Source organism: Ranitomeya variabilis, chromosome 2, assembly GCF_051348905.1.
Source record: "Ranitomeya variabilis isolate aRanVar5 chromosome 2, aRanVar5.hap1, whole genome shotgun sequence".
NCBI classification, from domain to species: domain Eukaryota; kingdom Metazoa; phylum Chordata; class Amphibia; order Anura; family Dendrobatidae; genus Ranitomeya; species Ranitomeya variabilis.
Genome location: NC_135233.1, coordinates 705,669,923 through 705,679,757, shown reverse-complemented (window position 1 = coordinate 705,679,757; position 9,835 = coordinate 705,669,923). Strand labels below are relative to the sequence as shown.

At 41.5% G+C, this 9,835-nt stretch overlaps 1 protein-coding gene across 3 annotated transcripts; it reads left to right on the top strand.

Annotated features, from left to right (window-relative positions):
* Positions 1-330: 330 nt before the first annotated feature.
* On the top strand, positions 331-7,861 carry LOC143809851 (germ cell nuclear acidic protein-like). Of its 3 annotated transcripts, XR_013222491.1 has the most exons (14): positions 331-456; positions 810-888; positions 2,164-2,206; positions 2,437-2,507; positions 2,608-2,724; positions 2,985-3,030; positions 3,494-3,635; positions 3,940-4,072; positions 4,527-4,734; positions 4,872-5,111; positions 5,476-5,604; positions 5,912-6,040; positions 6,471-6,675; positions 7,213-7,861. XR_013222491.1 is itself a non-coding variant. In XM_077292836.1 (10 exons), exons 1-10 carry the CDS (start codon positions 388-390, stop codon positions 4,951-4,953), a joined length of 990 nt encoding a protein of 329 aa, XP_077148951.1. In that variant the 5' UTR covers positions 331-387; the 3' UTR covers positions 4,954-5,428. The 3 variants fall into 3 exon arrangements, 1 of the variants encoding a protein (XP_077148951.1); XR_013222492.1 differs by lacking the exons at positions 6,471-6,675; positions 7,213-7,861 and having other exon boundaries at positions 5,912-6,159; XM_077292836.1 differs by lacking the exons at positions 5,476-5,604; positions 5,912-6,040; positions 6,471-6,675; positions 7,213-7,861 and having other exon boundaries at positions 4,872-5,428.
* The last annotated feature ends 1,974 nt before the right edge of the window (positions 7,862-9,835 follow it).

Sequence of the window (9,835 nt, the reverse complement as noted above, 5' to 3'; positions counted from 1 at the left end):
TTTAGAAAACAGACATACAAAATTATAATAGCAATCATAAAATAAGGAACAAGGAGAGAGAAGGGAGGAAAATAAAAGGGGGAAATCTATTTTCACCAATAGACAACTCTTTTTACAAACAGACTTCATTGGAAATAACCACCATTATTACTCCATGTGATTAGAATAATTATCGGGGATATTCGTGCAGCCTCCTGTCTGTACATACATAGCTGCCTATAATTGTACATGTGCTGAGGTCACAGTGACGATGGTGCAGAGCTGATGGAGTCACTACAGTGATGTCACAGTTACCGGACAGTTCTAGATGCCGTGTAACGCCTAATTCCGTTGAGGGTTGTTGAAGGCGTTGGAGAGAGTGGATTGTGGTTTTGTGAGAGCTATAAAATGGCGAATAAAAAGCGAACATTTGTTCTGTCTGATTCAGAGAACAGCAGCGATGAGGATTTCCATCAGGTGAGCCGTCACTTCTCTGTATTATTCTTATATATAACTCATTTATGGCCAATGATTTATGTGTTAGAATACATAACATTGCGGATTGTTGGCTCCTTACTAACTGATAATGGAGAGTAATATTCCTGTTTGGGTATTGGGTAAATGAGCTTTGACCTTAGAAAATCACAAAAGAGTTTATATCCATCTTACTAGACCGTCTCTATCATTATTAGTATTAATATAAGAATAACATGCCCCCCGCACCCCGCATCCGTTACCTCATGTGCCGTTGTGTTATTTTCATACCCTTTACTGATGTTTCTGATGATTTATGTGACATTGGGGGTCTTATATTTCTTCTCTTTTTCTAGTCCCATCCGAAAAAAAGACCAAGACTTCCGGACCAACAGGAAGCTGGCTTTGATACTGGGATAACATCTGCAGACCCAGGTACTGACCCCGATACAATGTAATCTGCTGATATGAGCCCTCACAATAATGGGTTTATAAGAACAGCTTTGCCCGGGATTGTACAGTTTGCAGCTTCTATACTTTCTTATTTTATTTTTTTAATGTCTTGTGTGTAACTTAAACGTGAACGGACTATTCTTAGTAAAAGCTGTCAGTGTTTGATCAATGGGGGTCGGATCCTGGAAAACATCCTTCATTGTAAGCTCAGGCTTGATCTCTTGGGCAGCCAATTCGGGTACTAAAGCACACAATGGGACTGGGTTACAAACAATGAAGGGGCAATGATTGGGTTTCCAGGGGCACTGCGGCTCCTTCATTGTTTTGATAAGACCCACACTAATCATTAGGAGCCTATCCTAAAGGCCCCGTCTCACATAGCGAGATCGCTAGCGAGATCGCTGCTGAGTCACAAGTTTTGTGACGCAACAGCGACCTCCATAGCGATCTCGCTATGTGTGACACGTACCAGCGATCAGGCCCCTGCTGCGAGATCGCTGGTCGTGTCAGAATGGCCTGGACCTTTTTTTGGTCGTTGAGGCCCCGCTGACATCGCTGAATCGGTGTGTGTGACACCGATCCAGCGATGTCTTCACTGGTAACCAGGGTAAACATCGGGTTACTAAGCGCAGGGCCGCGCTTAGTAACCCGATGTTTACCCTGGTTACCAAAAAAAACAAACAGTACATACTCGCCTTTCGGTGTCCCTTGCCGTCTGCTTCCTGCTCTCACTGACTGCCGGCCGTACAGTGAGAAGTGAGAGCACAGCAGTGACGTCACCGCTGCGCTCTGCTCTCACAGTACGGCGGCTCAGTCAGAGAGCAGGAAGCAGACGGCAAGGGACCTGGACACCGAAAGGCGAGTATGTAGTGTTTGTTTTTTTTGGTAACCAGGGTAAACATCGGGTTACTAAGCGCGGCCCTGCGCTTAGTAACCCGATGTTTACCCTGGTTACCCGGGTGCTGCAGGGGGACTTCGGCATCGTTGAAGACAGTTTCAACGATGCCGAAGTCGTTCCCCTGATCGTTGGTCGCTGGGGAGAGCGGTCTGTGTGACAGCTCCCCAGCGACCACACAGCGACTTACCAACGATCACGGCCAGGTCGTATCGCTGGTCGTGATCGTTGGTAAATCGCTTAGTGAGACGGGGCCTTAAGTATTGCCACCAATCTTCACATCCTGAAAGATCCCTTTAATTATCACTTATTGCTGTTACCTATAATAACCGTCTAACATATCTTTTTTTTCACTTCCTCAGATGTAATAACAACTTTTCCGTCAGTCAGCAATGACATTTACAGGTAGGATGAATCTCATCTTCTCCATCTCTGAGCTCAGGTTCCATTGGGAGACATTTCTATTGGGGACAATCAGTGTCCTTCATCGTGGCTTCATATGAGACCCTGATAGTTCCTGGGCTGTGAATTACTTCATCTGATCCATTTATATTAATAATTTCATCCTTAATTTCATGTAGTTTCAATATTAGAATTTTCCCCATTAATTCCTATTTCTATATTTGTTTTCACAGTGACTTCAACATCATTGTTGTGTCTGATGACGATGATTATCTTAGTGGGGAGGAGACATCATCTCCCAAAAGTAAGGACTAATTAGCTGTGTTTTCTAGACACAACCTAGATTTCTGGTGTCTGACACAGTCCATTAATCCATTTTCTGCGCTGTTCTATGTTATTCACAGGACTCAGGACTTCTGACATCGTGGCTGATGACGCCCCTGAGCATTGCGGATCTCCACAGATTTATATTCTCAGCGATGGAGAATACAATATAATAACACCATCATCTCCTGTCACTGGTCAGTGTCCAAAACTATGGATTATATCACAATTTATAAACAGACAAGACAGGGCACCTTGGCCGGATAGCCAAAAAGTGGTCACAGTCATGGCACTCTAGAGTAAAAAGGAGTAATGGCCCCGAATATCTGCTGCCTTTTCACTCCCTTTAAATCAAGGGTGGCAAATTTAGCTAAACTGTATAAGAATATTACGTAGATGCCCTAATGTAAAATGACCAAAGATGAAAAGATTTTCACTGCTCCATGTTTCCTTCCAGATACAGAATCATCTGGATGCCTGGAGAGATCCACCTCAGAGGAGCAGTAAGTTATATAAAGTTATGGTATACTATAAACTAAAAAGTGATGCAGCCTACTGGTGGACGTCCTCAGCCGTCACCTCAGTTCACATAATCCAGCACTCCCACATCTCCTTGTTTTACACCCCAATCCATGTCAGGGTGTAGTTAATCCTCCTCTCTGCCCTGTAGAACTCCTGGCTCCCAATGAGACGTTCCAGCTCTACTCACATAGCAATATATTATATTCTTGCATTGACATTTTCGGGAGATTTATCTCCGTGCTGATACTTCCACCTGCCCGGACTCATAGCTTATAGCTGGCTGCCCCCGCTGTATATGTGCCCCTGACCTTCTACCATTGGGGAGACTCGATTCTTAATTGGGAAATCCCTTCTAAATTGTAGGGGAAAGGAATGAATAGGTAAATGTTCTGTATGTCCTGAGATATGACCTAAGGCTTCATGTATGATCTTCTATACTTCCAGGCCTATTTGTGGCACTCAGGGCTGGGTCTTAATGGACCTCACATCTCCGGCATCTCCGTATGTGCAGGACTTCCCAAACACCAAATATGAGCTGGTTACATGGCTGTTCAAGATCTTCAACAGCACCGTGTTTGAGAGCAAGGTAAAGTATTACAATCCCCGGGTCATACATCCTCATCTATATTCTGCTATCTGTAACTCTTCATGTAAACGTCTGTGTAATAAATCATCTATAACTTTTACTATTCCTCCATGTAAATGCACAGTGACACTGGTGCGGAGGAGGTAGCACTGACCCCGGGACCCCGTGGCTACGGGAGTCTTTAGGACCAGTAGTCACAAGTTATACCTCCCTTTTGTAGTGTCTTAGAAGGGACTGTATTTTTCGCTGTTTTTCATTGAATTACAGATATAAAGTATTTTATTTCTTCATTCCTCATCTTTAGCTTCCTGAGTCAAACATAGAAATAAAGTGGAGTAAGAGACTCAGGGTATCAGCTGGAAACTGCCGTAACACCTTTCTGGATGGAGAACTATACTCCATAATTCAACTGTCAGAGAAAGTGTGCGACTCTGCAGGTAAGTCTGATATGACCATCATATAGCAAAAAATTGACATTGTGATAGAAATAACAGGTTGTTAGAGCCAGACTGAAGTTACTGAAACTTTCATAGCTTGCAAACCAGAGAAACACAGACACACATACACGGCTGTAGGCTCTTAACTGGATAGGGTAATTGAAAAACCTTCCATGGCTCCTTTTTCCCTAAGTGTGGCAGGTCCGAAGGTGAACAGTGGATAAAATACACATAAATAGTAACTTCCAGGCTTGTAGCTAGAAATGACTGGGTCGATGAATCAGAAAAGTCAGCCTGGGTGATGGAGATCCTTCAGATCCTTTAGTTGGGGAAATCTCCAAAGCTCCAGGGCAAAGGTTTCTGAAGCTTTCCCGATAATATGGCCCAGCAGGTTGGCACTTGTGATGTGAAGTATCTTTATGACTTATAGTAACTGTGTAATTTATATCTTTAGAGCGCCTTAGAGACACATTACTGCATGAAATGTGCCATGCCGCTTGCTGGCATTTAAATGGCGTACAAGTTGATGGACATGGTCCATTCTGGGTGTCGTACACCGAACAGGCCGCACGTGTCCACCCCGAGTTACCACCTGTGAGCGTCTATCACACTTTTGACATCAAGTACAAGTACAACTATGTGTGCGCAGGTTGTGGACGCAGGTAAGGAAATATTTTATTTTTATATAATTATAAAGAAACTACATTAATGCAATATTCTGATACCAGGACATCATCTCTAGTAACTGATATTCCTGCCCTTTCTAGTCTGATAGTCCGTGTTCTTTCTGTCTCCTTAGAGTCGGACGCTTCACTAAGATCTGTAAAGAGAAGCAATATTGCCGAAAATGTGGAGGCAAACTTCTTATGGAAAACATCTAAGAAGATAACCACCTACCTCTGGGAGGACCATCTACATCTCAGGGAGACCTGCATTCCAGAAATAAGACCTAAATCTGGAAAAATCCACCAAAACCTGCAGAAACATAATCAGGGCTGGACTACCAATCAGAAGCAATTTATTGCTTCCTTTATCACATGTAAGTATACATGTTTATTGTATAGTAACAATATGAACAACATTTGTACAATAGTCAGTGTCCAGTACGTCAGGAAACATATATCCTACCGAAACAGTGTTTTATAAACTCACAGCATTAGAAAGGATGGCAGATTAAGATTACAGTGTTAGACTCAAAAGTTGAGGTGGATCCTCCAAGCCCAAGGTCGGGGTGGGCACACGGACAACAGACACCGGTGCAGCATAAAGATTGAACCCATGGGACACAGACAGTCGAGGGAAAGGAAACCACAGATAGACAAAAGATGTCTAGACAACCGCAAACAGGCAGTTGGAATGAGAAATGATCCCCGGCTTACTATATGATATTCCATTATTTGCAGACCTTGCATAACATCCACGGCTGCTTCCTAAAAGATATTACATCGTCCACATCTCCTTCCATGATGGATTTCCAGGAGACAAAATATGAGCTGTTCAAGCTCTACAACCGAACCGTGTTTGAGAACAAGGTAAAATATTACAATCCCCGGGTTGTACATCCTCATCTATGTTCTGCTATCTGTAGCTCTTCATGTAAACTTTCATATAAAAAAATCATCAATACCCTTTACTATCCCTCTATATAAATGCAGTTATAGAGGTGTAGAGGTAGCAGAGTAGCAGTCACCCCAGGCCCTGGTGCCCAACAGAATCTTTAGGACCAGTAGCCACAAGTTATTCCTCCATTTTGTAGTGTCCTAGAAGGGACTGGTTGTCTACTGTGGTTGATGGAACAACAGATTTAATACATTTTGATTCTTCATTTCTCATGTTTAGGTTCCTGCTTCCATACAAATATTGTGGTGCAAAAGACTGAGGGCAACATGAGCCCATTGTAACCATATCTATCAGGATAAGGATCGATTTCCCACGATGAGGGGTCAGAAAAAGTCAGTGACTCCGTAGGTAAGTTTCATATGGCAATTATTTTGCGAAAATTTAACATTTTCATAGAAGTAACAGGTTGTTAAGGCAGGATTGAAGTTACTGCAACTTTTGTAGCTTCGAAGCTGGAGAAACACACATGCTCGGCTATATGTTGTTAACCAAACCATTGAAAAGCCTTCTGGGACCCCTTTTTTCCATGTTCCAGAGGTGAGCAGTGGATACACTACATATAATAAGTGACTGCCAGGGGTGTAACTAGAAATTGCTGGGTCAATAGATCAGAGGAGTCATCCTGGGTGATGGAGTTACTTTACGTCATATACTTGACGAAAACGCCAAAGCTCCAGAGGAAATGTCTCTTCAGCCTTCCCTATAATATGGCCTAGCAGGTTGGCACTAGGATGTAAAGTATCTTTACAACTAATATTGTGTATTTTCTATCTTATAGAGTGCCTTACAGACACATTAGTACAGAAATGTGCCATGCCGCCTGCTGGCATTTTCAGAGTGCAAAATGATGGACATAGTCCACTGTGGATGTCCTACACTCAGAAGGTCACCCATGTTCACCCTGGGCTTCCACCAGTGGGCATGTATCATACAATTGATGACAACTGAATGCACAATAACGTGTGTGCAAGGTGTGAAAACAGGTAAGAAGATATTTTATTTTCATATAATTATAAAGTATACATTAATGACATTTATATTCTGACACCAAGAGTTCACTGAAGACAAGGATCTAATATTTCACTAATAATCCACGCCCTTCCACTAATAACTGATATTATTGTCTATTAAGATAGGAACAAAATTAAGATATACCCTGCTGTTAGTAAATACGTAAATGAAATACTGCATATAAATAATAAAGTACTTAGTAAACACCGCTTTTGATTTAAAAAAAGCGTAAAAGCCATCCTACCAGCGTCAGCATATAGTCCAGTACACGTCAGGAAACACATATCCTATAGAAACATTGTCTTATGGACTCACAGCATCAGACTGAATGACAGATTAAGATTAAAGCCAGTATTAAGAGAAATAACAATTGAGGAAAGGAAATTTTCTGTACTCACTTTGTTGACATAGGACTGCAAACATGATCATATTCATAAAGTTATATCCTTACGATATAAAATAAGTGTATTATTGTTTTAACAAGTCATTCCTATTATCCACATTCACAGAATACGACCAAGGATGCACCTCTTCCAAAATTAAACATCCTGCTCACGGCCTACATGCTATTCTGAAGGCTACGTACTTGGTGGACAACATGACTTCTCCTATCGGAGACTATGCCTAAGACTCCTGTGAATGTACATCCTAATGGAGAGTTGTCTGCAAGAGTCATCATAAAGCCTGGAAGAGCAGCTAATGATACCAACCATTGGCTTACTGCAGAAGAGGAGGAAGAGTGTGCTGAGAAAAGGTTGTGAGAGGAAAAAAATAAAATTAGCAAAATATATAAAAAATATATTCTTCTTCCTCACCCCGACCCCAAATAAAAACAAAGAATATATGTATTCCTCATCTCCTCATTATCTACTCCTATATCTGCTGGCCATCCTCAGGAACTTCAGATTGCCGAGATGCGGAACCTGCCTGACACTATCTCTGGCACTGCCTGGTAAGTGAGAAAAATAAAAGGAAACCTATTGGATAATCTGACAACTAAGTCATGAATAATTACAAAGGCAGCTTAATGACAAGACCAATTTTTACAATTCTGACCACTGTCACTTTATGAGGTTATAACTCTGGAACGCTTTAATGGATGCCGCTGATTCAGAGAATGTTTTTTCATGACATATTGTACTTCATGTTAGTCATAACATTTCTTCTATAATACTTGCGTTTATGAAAAAAACAGAAATATGGTAAATTCTTAAATTTTTGCAATTTTCAAACTTTGAATTTTTATGCCCTTAAATCAGAGAGATATGTCATACAAAATAGTTAATAAATAACATTTCCCACATGGCAACTTTACATCAGCACAATTTTGGAATTATTTTTGTTTTTAGAAAGTTATAAGGGTTAAAAGTTGACCAGCAATGTCTCATTTTTGCAACACAAATTACAAAACCATTTTTTTAGGGACCATCTCACATTTAAAGTCACTCTGAGGGTTGTACAAGACAGAAAACATCGAAAAGTGACACCATTCTAAAAACTGCACCCCTCAAGGTGCTCAAAACCACATTCAAGAAGTCTATTAACGCTTTACGTGCTTCACAGGAACAGCAATGTTGAAGGAAAAAAATTAACATTTAACTTTTTTTTACAAACATATCACTTCAGAACCAATCTTTTTAGTTTCACATGTGTAAAAAGAGAAAATAAGCCACAAAATTTGTTGAGCAATTTCTCCTGAACACACCGATATCCCATATGTGGGGGTAAACCACTGTTTGGGCGCACTGCAGAGCTTGGAAGAGAAGGAGCGCCATTTGACTTTTTCAATGCAGAATTGGCTGGAATTGAGATCAGGCGCCATGTCGCTTTTGGGGAGCCCCTGATGTGCTTAAACAGTGAAAAAAAAAAACACAAGTGACACCATTTTGGAAACTAGTCCCCTAAAGGAACTTGTGTGGTGAGCACTTTGAACTCCCAAGGGCTTCACAGAAGTTTATAATGCAGAGCCGTGAAAATAAAAAATCATTTTTTTCCACAAAAATTATTTTTTAGCCCCCAATTTTTAATTTTCCCAAGGGTAACAGGAGAAATTGGACCCCAAAAGCTGTTGTACAATTTGTCCTGAGTACGCTGATGCCCCATATGTGGGAGAAAAATACTGTTTGGGCACACATCGGGGCTCGGAAGGGAAGTAGTGATGTTTTGGAATGCAGACTTTGATGGAATGGTTTGCGGGCATCATGTTGCATTTGCAGAGCTCTTGATGTGCCTAAACAGTAGAAATCCCCCACAAGTGACCCCATTTTAGAAACTAGATCCTCCCAAAGAGCTTATCTAGATGTGTGGTGAACACTTTGAATGCCCAATTGCTTCACAGAAGTTTATAATGCAAAGCTGCGAAAATAAAAAATTGTTTTTTTTTCCACAAAAATGATTTTTTAGCCCCCAATTTATTTTATTTTCCCAAGGGTAACAGGAGATACTGGACCCCAAAAGTTGTTGTCCAATTTGTCCTGAGTACCCTGATGCCCCATATGGGGGGTAAACCACTGTTTGGGTGCACGGCAGAGCTCAGAAGGGAGGGAGCACATTTGACTTTTTGAACTCAAAATTGGCTGGAATCAATGGTGGTGACATGTCACATTTGGAGACCCCCTGATGTACCTAAACCCGCAATTCTAACTCCAACCCTAACCCCAACATACCCGTAACCCGAATCCCAACCCTATCAATAATCCTAATCACAACCTTAACCCCAACACACCCCTAACCCTAATCCCAACCATAACCCTAATTACAACCCTAACCCCAACACACCCCTAACACTAATCCCAACCCTAACCATAACCCTAATCACAACCCTAACCCTAATCCCAAACCTAACCATAACCCTAATCACAACCCTAACCCTGATCACAACCCTAACCATAACCCTAATCAAAACACTAACACCAACACACCTCTAACCCTACTCCCAACCCTAGCCATAGCCCTAAACACAAACCTAACCCTAATCCCAATACACCCCTAACCTTAAACCCAACCCTAATCCTAAACCTAATCCTAAACTGAACCCTAACAATATTGTCAACCCTAATCCAAACCTAACCCTAATCCCAACCCTAATGCTAATCTCAACCCTAATCCCAATCCTAACCCTAATCTCAACTC